This window comes from Clupea harengus, chromosome 1, assembly GCF_900700415.2.
Source record: "Clupea harengus chromosome 1, Ch_v2.0.2, whole genome shotgun sequence".
Taxonomy (NCBI): domain Eukaryota; kingdom Metazoa; phylum Chordata; class Actinopteri; order Clupeiformes; family Clupeidae; genus Clupea; species Clupea harengus.
Window position 1 is genome coordinate 8,416,345 of NC_045152.1, and position 22,836 is coordinate 8,439,180.

The window sequence follows — 22,836 nt, forward strand, 5'->3', positions numbered from 1 at the left end:
AAACAGACTACTTACCATATATTTGGGAGCACATCAGAAATATGAGCTGGCTGATTGTACGTGATGGGGTTCTGAGAGTCATTTTGGGACTGTGACATCATTCAAGTTCCATCTAAAGCAGAATGTGTATGATTTTCACAGTTTGTTTTTCCTTCCTTATTGTGGCTTGCAACTCAACAGAATGAAAGTCAGCAATGTTACAGTGGGTTTTTGGCTCAAGTAAAGGCAGCATTGTTTTCTGCCTTGATCCTGTCACTTTATATTAAAAGTCTAGAGTAATACCAAGTGTCAAGATCTTAACTGATTAGCTCTAGGGCATATTGGGTAAAGCAATTGCACAGAGCAAATGAATGCAGTTAAACAGCAAAATGATGCATGCCTCAGCTACTTTAATTGAATAAGTATTGGTCCTGGATATCTGAGAAGCCATGGCCCATCTTGCCCTCTTCCCATTGCTCAAAAAACACCCAAAAGAAGATGTCTCTTGGATTATGTTTCCATATAATTTTAAGTTATCGGGACCTAAGCACTGACAAGAACTGACAAGAACACAATTTAAATGACCAGGGAACGAGATTGAGCGGTGCTCTTTTCTGCATGGCATCCACTTCAGCCGCTAGCATGCTGTGCTACACTGACAGGAAATGGTTGTGTCGCCTCACAAGCCTCGCTCTGATTGAATTACACCTGGCAAAGAGGCAGCATGGGAAACAGCAAATGCGATCTTCAGCTGGAGAATCCTGTTTTCACAAAGAATAACTTCGAGAGACCTGGAGATTGTGAACACAGGTCTTGGCCACTTCAATTCAACCCATCTGAAATTTTTTTCATGTGCTCTGTGTGCGATAAACTTTGCAATGGTGTTGCATAAGCAGATGGTTTAAAACAGATTATGTGAGTTTGATAAATCCTAATCCACTCCTGAACGTGAACAGCCAGATTTTCATGTTGGGCTGTTAACTGGTCCGTTCTAAAATGGTAGCTGTAACAGATTCGCACTCACACATTCATTGCCCCGTTTACTCTGGCACTGGTAGTGGTTGAAAGCACTACACTACATACACCACACTACACAACACACTACATAGCACTACAGCTATATCGAAATCCATATTGTGTACATTGTCATTATAAATGCATGTACACAACACTTGCAATAACAAACTTTGTCGACATTAATAGACATTGGCACAATGTCACATTGCTTGTGAGTAGGTTGTCAATACTGGGCTGGCTCCAATTTGGTTGAATGTCTTTCATCCTTGTTAGCTTGTCACCTGTGTCGTGGACTATTTTCCAATCTCTAAAAATGTGAGGAAAAGGACCATGTCGATGAGTGCAGGAAATTAAGGTCCCCTGCAATTTCCCCCACAGCGCTGTCTGATGTTTGTGACCTTAGCCCCACAGCTTGAGGGTGTTCTGGCCAGCTGGCATGTCTCAATCCCAGGAAAATTATCCAGCGTTGGTGCAGATGTGTCCGGGCAGGGGGGTCTCCGGTCTGTAGCAGCATCTGGGTGATGGACGTCCTGTCATTGTTGAGACTGTTCTGCTGGATGGAGGAATTCCCTTTCCACCTCCACACCTTCACCTTGTGACTGGAAAGTCTCTTTTATACTCCAGTATTTTTAGCTGACTTGGAATATTTGACGGAAATTGGAGAGCTATGCTGGTGTGGTTTGGTAGGCGCTATGCGAATGTGTCTATATTCTGTAATAAACAAAAATCTTGAAAATCTAATAGCTTTAGGCCTTCAAGTACGTTTTGATCCTTCTGTCTACTCCTATCCCTGCATCAAAGAGCCTAGTCAAAACAGAGGACATGTGTGAAGCACGTGTCTGAAGTGTTTAGGAACTGTTTACCAAGCCACAAATTTGTGCCATGACCCCATATTCTCACCCATTCCCTCTTAAGAGAGATAATTATAGCATTGCTGTATTGAAAGCCTGAAGAGAGTCACTCAAATGAGCTCTAAGGGTGTCATTAATGGGTGATACAGATCCCACTGCTTTTGGCCTGGCTTAACACTGAGGGAGAGCAAAGAGTTGCAGATGAAATACTTTGCAGTCTGAAACTGTCATTTGAATTTGTTCAGTTCTCAAACATAACATGAAACTGATTCCTGTAACAATTTAAATACACGTATCGAAGCTAATGAAAGTTAAAGGAACGGATTAAAAAACAATTCACTGTACAAGAGAGGGCAATGTTGTTTCTGCAACATTACCATTGCCCTTTAATCTCCATGTTGACAACATGTGATGAATGACAACATACATCAGATACTGTTTGGGTGTCGAAATGTATTGCCTTGTAAGAGGGGAATTGGAGATGATCTATAACCTCTTAGTGCAGTGGGTAAAATGACACATTACGTCATTGTCCTCAGAAGTAGCAATTGTTGAGAGAGAGAAGTTGGACAAATTATATAGTTATATAGTATAATAGTTATAATATAATATATTGTGTTTACATTAATAAAGCATTGCATCAGGAGTTTTATTTGAGGCTTGAGGTTTAAAAAAAGTCTCATACCATCTCATACCATCATCACAAACATAATCTGCAGCACCAAGCACATTTCATGTGAGTCATAATAGATCAGCGAGGTTGCATTCCACATTCAAGCCAGTTTTCCAAAGACCTTCACCCTGGTTTCTTTACTTGGCATTTTAAAACTCGACCAGAGAGAAATAACAGAAAAAAGAGCCAAGGAATTGATTGAAATTCTGTTCACGTTTCTGTGTGTTCATAGATGACACACTCAAGCAAGTGCGAGCGAGCCCTCAGTATGTTCCCATTCTGCACGGTGTCTTCAGTTTTTCCCATTTATCATCGATTCCTTAGTTAACACAAGGTTAGTCGAGAGCCAGTGGAGGATTAGCACCGGCCGCCTCACACAGGGATCTGGGGGCCAAATGGAGTACATCTCATCCTGAGGGAGGAAGGGAGGGAGGAGAAGGACCCTGGACTGTACTCATCTTGATCCTCAGTGATCCATAGATGCATTGCTTGAACACTCACCAACCACCCCATCATCAAGTGGCATTATCACAGTTGGTACCTGGTGTTGGTGTGATGTGTCATTCATGTATGAGGGGTCAAATCATTGTGGCGTTTGAATTTGAAAAATGCCAAAAAGCAGAAATAAAAGGTTCAGACAAACAAACAAACAAACAAACAAACTAGCAAAATCCTGTCCAAAACCCATCCAACTCATGGAATGAATACTCAGTTGTCTGATGGTTTCTCATCTTGTCCCTGATCGCTTGCCTGCGACGTGAATGAATCGATTTCAGGATGTGATGACAACAGTCATTGGACTGGAAAGGGGAAATAGTGGGCGCGGAGCATGATTATGCTGTCATCACCACCACTTGGCCATGACAGAGGGCATGTCCCGTCTCCACGGAGACACCAACCATCGACCTCATTGTAACGGCCAACACCCAGCGTCTCTCCACCCCCCTCTGAGCCACTTCCCTGCTTCATATACCACCATATCCTGTGAGATTTCAAATCAGGGTATGGCGTAAATGCCTGGCTAAAGTTGACAAGAAGCTGACGTTAAGCCTTGGAGAACGTGTTGGCCCAAAATAGCTCCCTTCACATTCCTCTGGCCTGACGGGTGTTTCTCTCTGTGTCGCCCCAACTAGGTACTCCTGTAGGAATCTGCAGAATAAATCGGCTCGATCACTACATCCACACTACAAGTGTTTTTTTTGTAGCCATAGCAATGGTTTTCCTTCTGTACAATAACCACGGTCAGGTTTGTACATGCAGGAGGATTGGATGATTCAATCGAAAGTGACTGAGTATTGAATTTGGAAATATAATTGTATTTGCGGGCTGGAAGTGTGAAATTGCTCTTTTGGTGATTGGCTGTAGGGGCTATCAAAGCATGGCTCTTATTTAGGAAATGCCTTTTGCTTCTCTCTAGTGAACAGTGTATACTTGGAAAGACCATTTCCTCAAAAGTTTGATTGCAATCGCTCTCTGTGTTACTTGCCCAACAGCACGTAACCGGGATCCATGGCAGAGAGAATGTCAAAAAAACACTACTGACAACAATCTAGGGACAACAGTTCAAAATCAGGAAGAAAAGAGGAGAATTAAAGGAGAAAGTTAACTCTGATTATTTGTATTTGTACCATGTTATCATGCATTTTTACAATAGACTTTCTCTGGTTCAATTTTCTTGATCAATAGAGAGACTAAAAAGGCATGTTCACATCGAGAAGTGTTAATTATAGGAATTGATTTGCTGAAGCATGGTTATTACATACTGCGCACTAACAAAGATGCTTTGTGCAAACCAGAATGTGCCCATTCACCAAAACCCAAACCAAAACATTGCTTGCAGCTGGTTTACATTTGTGTGAAGCAATATGGGAGAGTCATTTCACTGTTTTGAATCATACAAAATACGTTTAATAACATCAACCCTTCAAAGGACACAATGTGTGTACTGAAATTATGCATGATTTCTGTCCTGTGTCAAATGTGGCACAAGAACCACTGCTATACTAATACTTTTGTGGAAGTTTCTGAAATTATAAGCTTCACGTATATATATTGTCCTTTATAACTTTAGATTGCCTTGCAAAAACAAAATGGCAATCTGGAAATAGATTTCCATGTAGTCATTATTCACCAGATGGCAAATGCCATGTTATTTCGTATTTTCTTTCAGCATGTTTTGACACATACTGATGAGGGTTGCAGGCTGCGAGTGAGTTCTTCAGTACTGCACATATTCTCCATGGTTGGAAGCAAATTGCAAATATGCAGTGCGTAAATATCCAGTCTGGTTATTGTGTATATCATACTAAGCTGATGGTTATGTGAGACAAAAGCAGAAGACACATGCTTGCAGTGATCTTCCCCGACATGCTAATTATAGGCGATGAATGTACTGATCAGATAAAACAACGAAATGGCTGGGTGCCAGTTCTACCATGTTCTGGAATGTTCTTAAAATATTTGTGAACACAGTGGTTTGAAATATCTTGTCAGTTTTAATGAAAAATAATTTGATTACAAGAAATGAAATAAACCTCTTTGAACACATAGGCTTTGAAACGCTTGACTATATCATCCATTTTATGCAATTTACTGTAACCCAACAGTGAAGCTGAAATAAGAGGGAAATAAATAAATAAATGTATTGTGCACAGTAATATGGTTAACCAGGTATGCTGCCTCTGTTGCATTATGCATGCAGCGTATATATTTGAATTACTCCACCATGTGGTCGGTCACATTCCTTTTCGAAACTTACGGAAAGACTGAATAGAGCATTCACTGATTTTGGGAAAGGAATGGAAGGACACCAGGGGGACTGTATTAAAAAAGCAAATCCACACATTTAGTACCTCGCGACTAGACTACTGCAGTGCTCTCCTGTCCTGTCCAACAACCCACTGAACCTTCAACTGATACAAAATGCTGCTGCTCACACACTTACTAGAATTGAAAAACATGAACACAACAGTGTTTGCCTCTCTACTCTGGCTCCCTGTCAAAAGTCAAATTGATTTCAAAGTACTCCTTCCAACACACAAAGTTCTGAGTGGCCTAGTTCCAAATTACCTCAAGGATTTATTTGTGCCCTCCTGCCCACCAAGACCCATCTGGTTCCAGAGTGCAGGTCTTGTAATTCCAAAAGTATCAAAAAGCACAATAGGAGGCAGAGCCTTTTGCTATCAAGCCCCCCTGCTGTGGAATAATCCTCCTATCTCCACCGTTTACATCTTTAAGTCTATCTTAAAAACGGTCCTCTTTAGTGAATCCTATAGTTAGGAATAATGCTTTACGATCCAGCAATCAAGATTCCCATACACTATGCCAGGCAATCTCTCTTTCTATATCAAATTGTGCTAGGTTGTTGAGATTGATGAAGTGGTCATATTGCTGGTTGTATTCCAGTTTCTTCCCTTGCCCTAACCTGGGTTTATATCCAATTCGTTCCAATTCTTCAACCCTTATCCTAACCCAGGTTCGTACTCCTGAGGAGTATACCCCTTCCACACCCATCCTCACCCCTTACCCTGGATAGTTTGTGCTATGCTGCTTCCACCTGATCCACTCATCCACTTGCAGAAATCTTCTTTTTATAGCTGCCCATTCCCTCCAAAACTGCTATGCATAATTTCTACTCTACCTGTGAACCATCTCATATACATATTGAGTGTCAGCCTATTTACCCATAATATGAATGAATGCCATCATTAACACTGTTTTGTGCTTCAAAGTTCTTCTTATCCTTATAATAGTTACCTTATGAGCATACTGCATACCCACCAAGCTGTTCTACAACCAATCCTTTAAATGCTGTCTCTTTCTATCTTGTATGTATGCTAGTATATCCTGTTTTATCCTGATGCATGTATGAATTGATCTGCTTGCTTCCTATTCTCTCATCTCCTCCGCCCTTCCCTTCTGCCGCCCCCCCCCCCCCCCCCCCCCCCCATATGAGCTGGGTTCTGCTCCAGGTTTCTTCCTGTTAAAAGTTTTTCCTTGCCACCGTTGCCTTAGTGTTTAGGCTCTGAGTTCTGTAAAGTGCCTTGAGACAATTTAAATTGTTATTGGCACTATATAAATAAATAAAATGTAATATAATATTTGCATTTGAGTAGATGCATACCTGTCTCCTATATTTTGCATTCCTGTTGCCTGCTTATTATGTGTGACAGTGTATACAGTGTAGAAAAAGAGCTTCTTCATTCCTTATAAAACACTGTTACATGTGAATGATAGTATATTTCACTACAGTGAAACCAGGCGCTGTTGTACTCCAAGGGCTTTTACATGCACTCCTGAGAACCTCTATAAAGTGACGAGATGCCCCCTATTGCATTTGGCATTTCATAGCACAGCTCTTAGAGACTAAATTGCACTAGTGCCAAATGTGGGGCCACGTCAAAGACGGCCCAATCAAGGAAGTCATATAGAGAGGAGGAGGGGAGAGGCTTAGTGATTAACAATTACTAGGTTTCTCATGGTCTTCTGCCTTTTGCTTTGTGCACCTTTTTTTTAGATTCACATACAGATGTGAATCAGAAAAGGTGCACAAAGCAAAAGGCTTTGTGCCAATGAATTGGTCATCTGTTATTTCACTGGCATTGTATTTATATTTCATATATATGACTTTTTCTTATCTGTCAACAAAACATCTCAGCATGTTTTTTCTCAAGCTATTGAAAATTGCTACTTTTCCCATCCCCTGTCCTATGTACGCATCCAGCTTTCATGAATTTTACTCTGCCTAAAGCCATTGGAAATAGACTTTACATCAAGATTAGCGGAGAGGCTGGGTTGAGATTAAAAAAAACAGTGCTGATGTAAAAACACCACACAAAAGTATTGAATCAACATTGTTTGGATCGCTATGTTTTATTTATATCAACACTGTAGACATGGAATATTCACTTGACTTTTTGCGAAATGTACTGAATTATTCCTTGTGGGGAACTGGTTGGTTAAGTGGCTTGAGTCTATAAGCTCATTCTTTAGTCTTAGAAATATGAAGCCTGATGTCAACAGTCACCCAAGCCCATATTAAACACATTTATTAATGTGAACCCTTTTGTCTGCAAGTGGAAGCCTTCACTTCATATCTGTTGTCCAGCGCAGAGTTTGTGCACTAAATGTTAAATAATGCATTGTACTGTCAATCTCGATGTCACTCACAAGGCTTCGCAGATATTGCTGCAGGACTCATTTTTAGCTCAACATGGAACAATTCACTTGAATCCAGCCAGACCATAACTCACATTACCCCTCTGTTTCGCCTGGAGCTGGCCCCGAGCCTCAGTTAGCAGCATCTTAATGGCTGTACATGCACACACACACTGACCTTCTACAGGAAACACAGACTGCTCTCAGTCTGAGGATGTCTAGGATACAAATCTGCACCAACACAGTGCATCTACTACACTACAACAAAGTATCCCGAATCCGTACAAGACTAAGTGCATGACGTAAACAGCTGACATGGAAGTACATCAACAAGTTCTTCATATACAAAATTTGAGTATATTTGACATTGAATATTTATGGATTCTTTTATTTTACCATGTATACCATATGGTTAATATGACGTGGACACTAGACAGGACACAGCTGCTGATGTCCTGTTGATGAATCCATATTTTTTCTACTTGTCGCAAGCCTTTGACTTTACATTCAATTAAACTGTATCCACACATTTAGCCAGAACTTACAAAGTACATTCTCAACACTGCAAGTGGGTTTGTTTCGGAACAATATTCCACTTTCCACATTCATTTTTCCACAGTCCATAAAACACAAACACTGAAAACTCTACGTCAACTAAACGAGAATCGTCACACACTGGTTTTAAGGTCAAGCATCTCCACTATATCCTCGCCCAAGGACCACTTCATCACAAGCCCTAATTTCATGCAACAACCTGCCCAAGTGCCTTCGAGCTGCAGGATTCTAAAGGGGGGTCGCAAAGATAGGTGCATCCTACAGGTCTGTTAAGTCAGAGGTGCTCCTTGACCCTGTCCTTTCTGAAAGACTCTGAAGAGATACCATCTGACTGGGGTTCTCATACACACTAGTGTGAGAGCACCACTCTGAGAAGGTGTCTTCAGATGACTGGTTAACTCCCCCGGGCCGCTGGCTCGACTTCTGCCGTCTGAAGGAGAACATCCTGGGTATGCTGCTGCTGCTGGACGAAGAACTGAGCAGCGATATGAGCCTCTGGTGGTATTTGGTCTTGATGACTTTGGCCGAGCGGTAGAGGTCGCCGATGAAGCAGTAGCATATGGGGTTCAGGCTGGAGTTGGTCAGGCCCAGCCACTGGGCAAACGGCCGTAACTGCAAGACCCAGTGCGGGGGGCGCTGCACGTGGTCGATCCAGATGTCCGTCATGTACAAGGGCAGCCAGGAGACGGCGAAGAGCAGCACCAGGGCCACCACCATCTTGGCAATCTTCTTGCGCATCTTCAGGCGCGAGGAGTGCACCACCTGGCTCTGGGGGTCGAAGTTGTCGAAGTTGTGGGAGGCCTTCCAGAGCTTCTTCCCTGTGAGGAAGCTGATGACCAGGTTGAAAGTCACCGGTATGCAGTAAAGTGTGACGAAGAGGAGGACGTTGTAAACCTGCTTGTGCCTGGCCTGAGGCCAGATCTCCTGGCATATGGGCAGCACAATGTCCCCAATTAGTGGTATCTCATCGCGCTTGTTCATGAAGATGAGGGGCGAACAGATGGCTGAGGATAACACCCACACCACCACGATGGTCCAGACGATCTTCCGCTGTGTGAAGAATGAGCGGGCGTTCAGCGGGCTGTGCACGCTGTAGTAGCGGTTCACGCTGATCACGGTCAGGCTCAGGACGCTGGCCGACACTGACGCGGCCTGCGTGAAAGGCACCGCCCGGCACAGGAAGTCCCCGTACACCCAGGCCGTGTAGATCTTGTGGCCCAGAGTGATGGGCATACATATGAGCACAACCATCAGGTCGCACACGGCCAGGTTGATCAGGAGACTCCTGGTGGCACTCACTCCTGACAGAGGCTTGCTCCTGCGGCCGGTCAGCACGCGGATGGCCATGACGTTTCCCACGAATCCCACCATGAAGGACAGGATGTACATTATGGTGAGTGCGATAGTGGTGGGCTCGTGGATGGTTAACAAGAAAAGGGTCTCCAGCTCGCTGCTCCCGTGGGAAAATATGCTATTGTCAATGTCGCCTGCTCCGTTGAAGGATTCATTATGTGGGTTAAAGAGTTGCCCGGCTTTCCGATTTTCTGCTGAGAAATTCATTTTATTTCCCTGGGCATGGCAGAATGAGGTGTTCTGATGTAGAGCACTCTATCTGCATTACCTGTTCACTGCACATCCCGGCGCCGAGTCCCGGAACTCGGACGCAGAGTGGGAGCTCCTCTGCATCGAATTTCAGGTGGTTGCCATTAGGCTCCTCAAAGCAATCAGTTTAGTTCCGTCAGTTCGTTGCTGTGAATGAAAGAGCTCGATCAGCATCAAAGGGTATGTAGCGGCAGTTCATTTTACCGCTCAAAACGAACACAAAAATGGTTCTCTACTAAAACAATACTGAGCTGCATTTACTGCTATTGACTAAGTGCGTAAAAGTATTTCATTATATCGGTTACAGCGAATTATATAGTCTGTAATGCCATTCATTTAACAAGTGAATGCTATGTTTTCTGCCTGTCAACCAGTAGCACTATGCAGTAAACGCAATACAGAAAAAAGCTCTAAAATGACAACAAATGGGCCTGAACTAACCAGCTCCAATAAGTTAACACATCATTAATCTATGAACACTGAAATGAATGTGGTGGAAAGAAGCGCAATGCATATAAACAGGTGGCAGATATTGCGCACGCATCACTAACTAAGATGTTTAAATATCTATTAGTCCACTACAAACAATGAGTAAATGTGCTCAGCAACAAATCTTATCAAACAACCAGTTACTTAAAACGTGCTTTCGATGTGTCCAAAAACACCCAGCACCAAAATGACAGGCAGAAGGACAATCCATACCTGTTTTCATGATAATCTCTGGAAAAAGACGTCAAGTGCCACTATAAAGGATTCGATGTAGACAAGCAATCCAGCCTTACACTTTTCAGTTCACATTATCACGCTTGGTGAACTGACATCTACGTTTCTGAACCTCCATGCCTTTTCTGTCTTGGAATGAAATCTCGTAGAGGCGACTGTATGCCTGGTTATATCTGAGTGCGGAGAGGTATGTCACTTGCGCGCCCGGGCACTTGTGAGAGTGTGGAGCGCGGCTTGATCTGTTTTTCATCACGGCGAGAGCAAATTACAGTGTTTTGTTAAGGTACCAATCGAATACAGGCGACAGAAAAGGGTGAAGGCAAGTAGCACTTCATGTCTTCCTAAAAAAAAAGGAGGTAAAAGCCTTTTAGCCTTCTATGTTTAACTATGTTTAGCCTGCTGTCGAAGCAGTTCATATAAACATCACACACACGATTATATCAAATACAAGCGTGGAGTGCAATGAAAGGTATTATAAGTCAACTCCTTAGTGGAGAAAAAAAACTGCATAAAGAAATACATTCTCAATGACACATTCTCTGCGCAGGGATTGTGTTGTTTGTATGTTGACTCCAGATAGCTTAAACCAGTGATCAAAGGAGAAATCCTGTCAGTAATTCTGGGTGGATAAACTCATTTCAATGAGTCTAATCTGAATAAAAAGTGCACCAGATGTTGCCCTGCAGGTATCCAAGGGGAGGTAGGGATTCATTTTGGAATGTTCACTGGAATGTTCCGAATCCTAATGAAGACATTTATCCTACACCCATACATCAATTTATTGCGGATGTCTATGGTTGTGCACTACCACAACAGTGTTTGCATTCAATTCATTCTTCCCTCTCCGACCTCTTAAATGAATGCAAAGTTGTACATTAATGTACAATACTTTCATACGCATGCAAGCTTGAATGAAATATTCATACATTTGACTTTTGACATGTATGGTCCCCATCGACACGAACCTGCCGCCAATGAAAATGGAAGTGAAATCCATTAAGCATCAAGGATTCAAGTCAGCAAATAAAGCTCAGTTACTGTCAATTCTGTCATTTATTTTCAGATTTGTTCCCCTGAACATGACATTCAGATAAGCTATATCCAAATCAAGGGGTTAACATTTTTCCTGGCAAAGTTTTAATTCCAGATCTCCACCAAGGTTGAAGGATTAAAACACACAATGAGGGACAATGACTAATCCACTACAAACAAACAAAAGCATACTGCTGCTAACTTGCATCCAGAAGGCATCCTGTTAGAAACGCCCAAGCCTCAGTAGAAGTGCTTCTTGGTGATCTCTAATGAGGAGATGTTGACATCATTCACCACCTGCACCTTTGTGATTGTCTTCAGGTCTTCCACGCGGTGTTTGTACTGCATGATCTTCGTCTCGTCAATGTAAACATGGAAACTTTCATTGTCTGAGTAAATCTCAATCTGTAAAGATGAAAAATGAGTGCTGATGTTAGCCATGCTGTCACGCCTATGGCTGTTGGCCTTCCTAGCAGGAAATTGATTTTATATTGCTCCTATATAGTAAACATGCAAACACACACACACACACACACACACACACACACACACACACATAGACAAACACACACACACACACACACACACACATAGACACACACACACATGCATGTATTGTTGTTGCACAAGTTCAGAAATAAAAAAGGCAACAGCTGTTCATATGTTACAAAAATGTAAGGTGTTATCTAAAACTAAAGACTAAAGACTAATCCAGAAGAATATTTTGGGCACAGTCACCTGGAAAGGCTCCTCAGCCCCGAAAGGAAAGTTGGTGCATCTCTCCTCCTGCCCCCAGTGGTTCGCCATGAAGGAGTTGCAGACTATGTCAGACTCTGTGAAGCGTGGGTTGAAGTGGAAGGCTATTCTGTCATCCCGATCACACAGAAAATTGATCTCAAACCTAGGGTGCAAAGCATGGAGCATTAGAAGGGATTCGCCCCAAAACCTAAGTGGAAAATGTTGGAGCCTGAAAGAGTCACATTAGCGAGAAAGGAATAGGGTCATGAAGGTCATCTGAAAATGATGACAATATGATGATGAAGTAACTGAATTTCTCATTCTTCTTCATCTTCTTTTGACCCTAAACTCCAGGGCTGGGGCAAATTCTGACAAGGAAAATTACAGATTATCGCTCTCCCTTCCTGAGATGGGACAGGATTACTCAGGTGTGCACCCTGCTCACATTTACATAATACACAATCATCGAAGGCAGTCACAGGGGACGTCCAGTTTTCCTCTCTCTGTCTCTCTCTCTCTCTCTCTCTCTCTCTCAGGTAATTGTCACTCACATGACTAGTTTCCTCAATATATTGATTTCTGCTCCACCTCGTTAGAGAGTCATTGGATTTAGTAATTTAACGATGATGACGGTGCATCTGTCTTTGTTAACTATGCGGTGTCATTAAGTCTTCACGCTCCATTGGTGAAGACTTGATTCCAGGTGTCCTTGTTGTGAAATAACTTGCAATATGGCTCAACGTTACATCCACCCTCCCATACAAGATGTGTTTGACTCGTAAAGAGCACAAGAGGTATGCACGGTCATTAGTGTTCTATAAAAGTGGTTGAATGTGATACCCTCATAGCATACTGTCTAGGACGGCATTGAGGGCAAGCCACAGTGAACCTGCTCTGTCTCTTCTCAAAAGCAAGTATAGAAGACATCTGTTTGATGTGCAAAATCAGAACACAACTCTTGCGATCTTGAAGAGCCTTGAGGATTGACTGGAATTACTAAGTAAACTAGTTGCTGATTCCAACTTCTAGAGCTTTGGCAGTTCTCTTATCATGGCCTGTGGCATTTGGCAAACATTGTTTCTGATCTCCTTCATGTGAAATCTCCATGATGATTAAATTCTCACTCTTACTGTACAGGCATATATTGAGATCTCCATCACCGTGACTTTGCCGTTTAACTAATATTGTTGAAATTAGAAGGGGGCCAGGCACACAATAGGAGGGGTGGACTAGAGAATCAGCATTAGGCTGGGGTGATATACTACTGATCCAATATAGTCTCATATTGATCTTAAATTATATACAAACCATTTTGCTATAAATAGAGAATATATCCAGCATCAACAGTAGAAGTAATAGAGTATGAATGGAATAGAGTGAGATGAGTGTCCATGGGGTCATGTGACACACTTACTTGTTTGCCTCTGAAGGGGTCTCTCCTTTGAGGATAATGCTCCAGCCTGGACAAAGGCCATCAGGGCAGGAAGCCTCAAACTGTAAGCGACAAGGAACAGGTAGTAATCACTTTACCGCAGCAAATGGACGCCATTTCCTCACAGGAGTGACTCAGTGTACCTTGAGTTCACATAAGAAGCACATTACATCCAAGCACACTAAAGAACAACGTAATCTTCTCTCGGACATGTACAATAGAAATTCAAATAAACGTATGGGGACTCTAGGGAGGATTTGATGGTATTTTGATGGACAGGATACATGAATGTGGTCGTGGTGGAAAGAAAAAACAGAACAGAAAGCAAACTGTGTTGACTAGTTGCCTCACACGTAACCCTAGTGCATGTACGTTCTCTTCTATGGCAATAGTCCAGTTACATATATAAGTACATGTGTGTGTGAATAATGTATATAATGCATATATTTATATATTAGGAATATTTGCCGAATGTATTGACAGCATTCTTCTTTTTGGCAAAGTGATAATTTGCATTTGAAATTGAGTCTCAATTAAAAGAGTTTCATGATAGGATCTTATTAAGGGCAAGCTTTGTTAATCTGCTGTAATATCTACAATGAAGATCAATCATCCCTGAGCACGAACTTGGTTCAGACATTACTCAGACAAAATGATTTATTAACGTTCTTATTCCGATCTTCTTTTGACGTAGCGCAATTTAATCTGTGAACTTCAAAGGTCTACTGAAACTCCGAATGAAAACACATGTAACACAGACTCATCAGAGCTCCTAATGACTGCTCTTGTGTGGAAACCATCACTCCCTTGCTACTGGGAACACAACAATTTGCCATCTCACTGAATCATGCCGACCCAGGCACAGGGCTCCACCTGCTCTCCTCTCAGTCAGAGGAGGAGTCACATGTTCCCCTGAGCGCGGCGCAGTGGAGGAGAGAGGAGAGAGGAGGAGAAGTGATTAGGGCAGGAGCTGTCCCTTAGACTGCCAGCTACTTGTGTTGAAAAGGGTGGCGAGGCACCTCCTGCAGAGTGCAGTATCAGTCACACACACACACACACACACACACACACACACACACACACACAAACACACACACACACACACACACACACACACACACACACACACACACACACTAACACACACACACACACACTAACACACACACACACCTGCAGAGTGCAGTATCAGTGCTGCTTCAGCACCCTCCTCCCATCTTATCAGCTGCTTAAATGTGCCTTAGAACCTTGAGATGTTGGCGTCATGCACACACACACACACACACACACGCACACACACGCGCGGACACACCCACACACACACACACACACACAAACATACACACACAAACATACACAAACAGGCATGAACAAACACACACACACAGACAGACACACAAACACGTACTGCCGTAGTCTGGCTGCCTTATCTGGGTGCAGTGACTGTTACCTTACCTCTCCCAAGCCAGAGGCTAGAGCAGCTCCCGGTGTGGAGAGAAATTGAACGAGTCTGAGTCTCACTCACTGCCCCCACCATCATACCCATATACTACAGACGCCATCAAATACACACTGCAGATGCCAGGACAAGCTGTGAAACAGGCACGTACCTTTGAGTTTGTGTGTGTGTGTGTGTGTGTGTGTGTCTTTGTGTGAGATGCATAGATAAATGAAAATTCTCAACATAAACCCCCCAAGCCCTCCCCCATTGGGAGCAATGAATTAGTATGATAGCCTCTAGTTTTGGCTTTTCAAGCCAATGATAAACTATCAGATTGTACCGGTGTTTAAGGGTGACACCATCTCATTACCTAAAGTGCAGCAGCACAGAAAATAATTAAATACCCATCACGCAGAATGAGATAGAATGATGAGCTATGCAAAACGGCAGAAGATCTTTTTGTCTCCGCAAACTTGGCTCAATATCTCTTTTAAAGGGACAGCGAGTTTCCATTAGGGCGATTCTGCTCATTCTCCATTAGGGCACATCTAATGGCCTGGAACATCATTTCATTGAAGGAAAGAATGTATGGAGAGTGACATGTAGCCTACGTGTGCATTATTACGTGGTCATGAATATTGCATTATTGCATATCACATTGTTGACTCATCCAATCCCATAGGAAAATGTCTACTTCTCTTCTCAAAGATGGATTAGGAGCCCTAGATATGATCTCATATGTTTTCATTTATATATCAACTTAATCACAGATATTTCTTCTTAAATTCCTTGGGAGAAACAGTTTAAAACAGTAATGAGATGAGGCACTCTTCTCACTCTGTTGAACAAATCTACCATAATCGGCAACACATTTCCCCTAGGTACCACTCTCCAGTACAGCTTTGAACAGTCCTCTTGTCATAGGCTAGTCAAATGCACTTTATCGTGAAAATGTGTGCCTCATCCCCAAACACCAAGATGTTCTCTCTTGAGGTGTCTAAACATCTAGTCAAAACTGAGCATGATTTGTGACCCTGTTGAGATCTCTCCTTTAAAGGAAAACAGAGATAGACCTGCATCTGTTTACCTCAAGAACTCTAAAGAAGCTATAGAAACTACAGTTTCCTTACAGTTATTGGTTGTTATTGGTAAACAGACACAGGTTTATCTCTGTTTCCATGCAGTCAGACACTGATAATTACATTATGAGCCTGTGGCGGGAAAAAAGCAGTTTACCTTGACACAGATGCGTGCCCCATGGGATTACATTGTATAACTGTTTTGCGGTTGCAGGTTATAACGTTCTAACTCAATACTGGACTGATGTGGATCTTTTTTGACCCTAGTAAAAAATTTGGATTAGAAAATAAACACAGATGTTTCCCTTTTATACCACAGGAGAAATTTTGTTCTCTTTTTGTATTTTCTTTTCCTATGAGATGCTCTTTAAAGTAATGAGTGGGTATTCCGAGTTTACTGTACTGGTTTACTGTACGTGGCTTTGGGTAATAGCATCTGCTAAAAGACTAAATGCATCCGAAATGCACCCATATTTGAAGCGTGTGCCTTACCCGTAATGTCATGCTGTCTGTAGGGTCTTGCGGTGTCCGCGTGCGTCAGAGGGCTCCGGTTGGCGCTGTTTTGGCAGAGGATGTCATTTAAAGAGCGGAATGAGGAGCACGTGAGCACTAGGCTTTACAGGGATCAGGGAGGCAAAAAGAAGCCTTTGTCTGAGGTGAGACCAGCAGCGGTCATCTCTCTGTTCATTCTCTGCTTAGATCCTCAAAGAGCGCTCGGCTGATTGCCTGCTGGGATGTCTGTTTGGTTTTTCTGTGTGTGTGTGTGCGTGTATGTGTGTATGTGTGTGTGTGTGTGTGTGTGAATGTTTTCATCGTGTATATGTGTGTGCATTTGTGTGTGTATACATATGTGTTTTCATTGCATACAGTATATGCGTGTGTATGCGTATGTGTTTTTATTGCATATATGTGTGTGTGTGTGTGTGTGTGTGTGTGTGTGTGTGTGCATTTGGGCTGCAAGCGTTGATGGTATTTGTATGGGGGAAAGAGTTTGATAGAGTGTGAGTGGGCTTGCACCACCTGTCGCAGTGGATGAGGGGATGCATCCATCACACTACAGCTGATACACTATGATCTCTAGAGGTCCGATTCAGACAAAAGTAATGAATTCAGTCTCTGCTATAAACACCACTGCGACATCCTATGAGACACCATACTGGGGGTTTATTAAATTTTCATCACCACTGTACATAATGGCAGCTCTTTTTCAGCAGTGTATCATTCAGCCCTCGGGCGGGGGGGGAGACCACTTCAGTCCATTCGTCAACCTTCCCCTCAGTACCTTGACACCACAGAGATCTTAAGAAGCCTGGAAAATGCTTACAGATAAAGAGTTTGGCGGTGGCGGTGGCGGTGGCGGCGTTGGTGGTGGTGACAGCGGCTCTGCCCAGCGGTGAGCGGCGGAGGCACGTGTCCTCCTCGTGGGCCTTTGTGTGGGGTGCATGATTGGCCATTGATCCCGGGGATTAGGTTCGCCATATGAGTGTCTGTTTTGGTTTCACAGCCCATCAAATCTGCCAGCCCTTTGGAATTTCCTGTGTCTGTTCGAGCACAAAGGCCTCCCGAAAAGCACATTAAGCTGCTGAGTGTCCCCGTGCTTAGGGCGGCAAAATGCTCAGCATTGCTCGCTGCGCACGCAGACACCTCGCAGCGCCAGTAAACAATCAAGTGTGTTATGCTCGTCTGAAGAAAAAAGCCGCTGTGATGACCGTGCAGATCAACAGTAATTGGAGCAGGAAGTTAATGGCCACTTACTTGGCCATAAAAAACACTTTATTGACACTGCCACTCGTAACAGATACGGCACATGCAATCGTACACTAGCATGCACACACTTCAGTGTGTGGGTTTGTGCTTACATACTGCACGCGTATGTGTGTGTGCACATGCATAGGTAATTGTGTATCTGTCAGTGCATTTCATTTTTAGTTATTTATTCAGAGTCAATATATTTAAAGTACATGCTGGTGCGTTTATGCACAACAAAAGCAAACAGCTCATCAATAAGACATGTTTGATCGAAACTGCTGCATAAGCAAGCTTCAATTTTGACGGCAAAAGACACAAATGGCTTTAGGAAGTCAAGGGAAATATGCCAGTGCATTAAAATGATAAGAAAAAATGCCTACATTTAGTGACAAATGCCTCGTTTGTTCTGGCGATAAAAGTGTTTTGAGGAGAAGCCAAATCAGGTGGTCTGTTGATGATGCAGCCACCAAGGCTCGGTAGATAGGTGTGAGAGGAGCTGTAGTTTGACCTTTACCGTTAATTGACCAAGCATCCTGCATACACCTGAGACATGAATCATTTGTAGGTGTTTGTCACTACACGCCAGTAGCCCTGTCAGAACAGCTTTGCAGTGGTTTACACTTGATATATTCAGGTCAAGTTCAGGACTTATGCAGGAAAAGTCAGAAAGGTAGGAGCTAGGGGTGGGATGCATGATGCATGAAGGCACCAGGATTCATGTCTGTCAATCAATAACTCCTTAGACTTAGAAGGACTTCCTTAGAATGGCAGGGAATTGGGTTCAGGGAGTTGAGGGTGGTGTTCCTTTATTTAGACTCCACTAGTCTGTGTAGCTTGCTGAAGATTGTGCTTACACCATAGAGACGTCAGGAGGTAAAGGCAGGGAAATCTGGGTCGAAACTATATACCAGTTAGCAGTAGATAAAATAGCCATAGGCTATAGGCACCTCTGGTAGACAAGACAGTCTGAAGAATCATCCAGAGTACATACTGATCAAATATTTACCTTACCGGTTCTGTGAGTCGCTGTGAATAAATTCATCTGCTGAAGGACTAAAAGTAAAACCTGCCTGCTGCTAATGACCGTCTCCTTTTCCCTTGACAGATTGTCAGCTTTCGGGGCAATGGAAGGTCGAGGTGACGATGGATTAGTGGAGGGCATAATCTTGGATTTAATGTTCAATGCTAAAGAGACTGCTACTCCTCAAGGCTTGTAAAGTCTGTGGATTAGATCCTAGTGATTAGTGATTTGTGGCTGTTGGAAGAAGAGCCAGTGGAAGCCTGTGCAGGGTTGCATTGCAGACCCTTCACAACCACAGGACCATAAACACCGGGAAGGGACCCCACATCCATATCCAAACAATATCACACACCTGTTACTCAATCATGCTCCAGTGAAAACATATAGTATGTTATACTACATCGTATTACATAGTAATATATATAGTAATATTTGTTTTCTAATGTCTTTTTTAGGCCGGTTTGGACCAAAGCATCTGCTAAATACCATTACTATAACCATAACCATAACCATAACAATGACTGTAACCATAGCAACAACTATAACCATAATCATAATCATAACCATTACCATAATCATAACCAGACTGTAACCATAGCAACAACTATGACCATAACCATAACCATAATAATAATAATAATAATAACCATCAGGTAAAACAGTATCCTGCAGTCATAGTCTTGAGAATTACAGCTATACTGAACTTCAGTTTCATGTCCTTCCTGCACACTGCCAAACACTGATTATCCATACAATGTAGAACAGCAGGGCGCATGAGTCACCCAGCAGCTTTCTCTCCTGTCCAGCCTCTGATAAGCAGACCTGTGGAGATCCAGAGTGGGGGCCCAGGAGCACAATAAAGGCTGCATTTTTCAACCACACCATGACCACCCACTACCCATGCACACGCACACACGCGCACCCGCGCACACGCGCACACACACACACACACACACACACACACACACACACACACACACACACACACACACACACACACAAACACACACACAAACACACACACACACACACACACACACACACAAACACACACACACACACACACACACACACACACACACATAACCAGGAGCAGCTACCCTAGCTCGCCGGTAGCCCCGTCTGGCACAGAAACAACCATCACACATCGAAAAGACAATCTTCTTTTTTTTTTTTTTTGTGCACCGACGGTATCTGTGCTTTAGATAAGAAGCATTAAATGAATATGGTATTCTCTCTTGGGTTAGCACTTGAATGTTTTGATGTTGTTTATTCGTTCATCTGTTAATTCATTTGTGTCAGGGTAAAGGCGTTTGTCATAATATCCTCCCGAGAGACTCTCTGAGAGTCACACTGTCTGCTCACAAATGGAAAATGCATTATATAAGCTTCAAGCAAAACATGATATTAAAAGAAATAATGAAAAATTTCATATCAGTTTATTTTTTTCCGTTACACTTTCACATCGCTGTCAGTTCAAAAATGACCCCCCCAGTCTCTCTGTGTCTGTCTGTCTGTCTGTCTGTCTGTCTGTCTGTCTGTCTGTCTGTGTATGTGAAAACTGAGGCACAATCTTGTGATGTTAAAAAGCGGATATGGAATACACGCTTCAGTGATGATGAAAAAGATAAAAAGAAAAGAAAAACCAATTTAAGAACACAAGCAGTCTTTGAACAATGTTAAATTTCATCAGCAATTCTTCCCTCCTATTTTGGGAGGACTTTTGCGGCCACCAATGAATATTTTCCTGTGCATTGTGCTGTAGAGATGGATGAGTGGTAGTATTTCAGTAATATTTCAAATCTTTTGACAGGGGCCTTAAGACTTGGAACACGTTCTTTGCTCCAGGTCACCTCCAGTGTCTTTAGCTCTGAGGTATCTCTGCAATTCCGGGGCACTGAAGCAATGCTGATACGAAAAGTGGGCACCCGAGGTCACTGTGTGTATGTGTGCTGCGTGTCAGTATGTGAGGGAGAGTTGAAGTGTGTGTTTTCATGTGTACACGGGTTCCAGACTGTCTGTGAGTGTCTGTGTGTGTTTTCATGTGTACACGGGTTCCAGACTGTCTGTGAGTGTCTGTGTGTGTGTGTTCATGTGTACATGGGTTCCAGACTGTCTGTGAGTGTCTGTGTGTGTGTGTTCATGTGTACACGAGTTCCTTGTGTGTCTGCGAGTGTCTGTGTGTGTGTTTATGTGTACACGGGTTCCTTGTGTGTCTGTGAGTGTCTGTGTGTGTGTGTTCATGTGTACACGGGTTCCTTGTGTGTCTGTGAGTGTCTGTGTGTGTGTGTTCATGTGTACATGGGTTCCAGACTGTCTGTGAGTGTCTGTGTGTGTGTGTTCATGTGTACACGGGTTCCTTGTGTGTCTGTGAGTGTCTGTGTGTGTGTGTTCATGTGTACACGGGTTCCTTGTGTGTCTGTGAGTGTCTGTGTGTGTGTGTTCATGTGTACACGGGTTCCTTGTGTGTCTGTGAGTGTCTGTGTGTGTGTGTGTGTTCATGTGTCCAAGGGTTCCTTGTGTGTCTCTGAAAATAACAGATGTGCTGAATCCTATTTTCTGACAGAAACCCCCAAGTGATATCGGAAGACACTACTTGTAGGCAGGGTGCACTAGGGGAAGATTCATTATACTCATAGGTTGCTCTTGGCAGAATCGTTCTCATCGGACACCAGAGGAGAGCACTTGAAGCTCGGCTGGCTTCTCTGAGAGCCCCATCTGGTTTTCCCAAAGCTCATAGCAGACCCTAGTTAACACATCCATATTAGAGTGTGGGAGCAGATATATGAATTATGGGCCATGCATCAGAGCCCTGCACTGACTGGATTTGCCCATTTCGATTCATCAGCTTGTGATCTATGTTTACCTAGGCTTTGCCTAAGGAAGGGAACTGTAGTGTGACAAACTAATCAATGTGGCGTCGATAGGAATTAGGTGTATAAATAACTAGCTTGTGAAAAACAATCAATACTCTTGCACAGATAGTGGATTTTCTCTGTCACAGTGCAGGCTCGTGTTAATGGTGTGCCCAATTAGCAGGAATATTTATTGTGCTATCAAACTGAATGATATGTGATTATCATCTTAGGGCTAATATGGTTGTGTCAATAACTGGACACTGAGCACATTGTTATCACTGGATATTTTTTGGGGGGGGTTCTCTTAAAGACAGACTGATAAAGAGCTAATATGTATATGCACAAATAAATGAAACGTATTTCGGTTGTATTCTTGTAGTCTTGGCTTTTTTTTTGGATGTGCACAGTTTTGTGCAATCAAGGTATAACGACATGCTCATGCTGTGCAGTGCAAATTATCTTTCTTCCAGAACCAGAATCATTAAGTCCTGCTGGTTCTGGATTTTATTATTTTAGTTAATCGAGTGGATCAGTTACGTTTCTGCAGATTGTCAGCTCAAGTGTTTATGTTGATGAACGTCCTGCACAACATGCACCATGGAACGCTATGGGTTTTATGTGACGCAACACGACCACCTAAAATAATCATATTAAAACATGAGGGGAATGTAGATATTCCAGATGTCAAAAATACTGGATACAGTATTGAATTTCTATTTCTAAATTCCGAACTGTAAGGAAGGTAGATAACTTTTGCTGTTTGGAAGACAAGAAGAAGAGAGAGCGATAGAGAGAGAGAGAGAGGGAGGGAGGGAGAGAGAGAGAAAATAACATCCTATTGAAGAGGGTAGAGGGCTTTACCCCAGGGCAACTGCGGAGATAGCTGTAAGATTGGATGGGAAGACCGAGTCCAAATAAAGGGGTTGATT

General features: G+C 42.9%; 2 protein-coding genes across 2 annotated transcripts; both read right to left on the reverse strand.

The window, feature by feature from the left end:
* Nucleotides 1–7,317: 7,317 nt before the first annotated feature.
* On the reverse strand, nt 7,318–10,885 carry LOC105890714 (galanin receptor type 1). The gene is made up of 2 exons (XM_012816778.3): nt 10,537–10,885; nt 7,318–9,981 (listed from the first exon to the last, which is right to left on the reverse strand). The coding sequence occupies exon 2, from the start codon at nt 9,790–9,792 to the stop codon at nt 8,491–8,493; it is 1,302 nt and encodes a 433-aa protein (XP_012672232.2). The 5' UTR covers nt 9,793–9,981; nt 10,537–10,885; the 3' UTR covers nt 7,318–8,490.
* Nucleotides 10,886–11,591: 706 nt separating this feature from the next.
* grifin (galectin-related inter-fiber protein) lies at nt 11,592–16,949 on the reverse strand. Its single transcript, XM_012816822.3, has 4 exons — nt 16,772–16,949; nt 13,742–13,821; nt 12,328–12,490; nt 11,592–11,994 (listed from the first exon to the last, which is right to left on the reverse strand). The coding sequence occupies exons 1-4, from the start codon at nt 16,781–16,783 to the stop codon at nt 11,830–11,832; spliced, it is 420 nt and encodes a 139-aa protein (XP_012672276.1). The 5' UTR covers nt 16,784–16,949; the 3' UTR covers nt 11,592–11,829.
* Nucleotides 16,950–22,836: the final 5,887 nt, after the last annotated feature.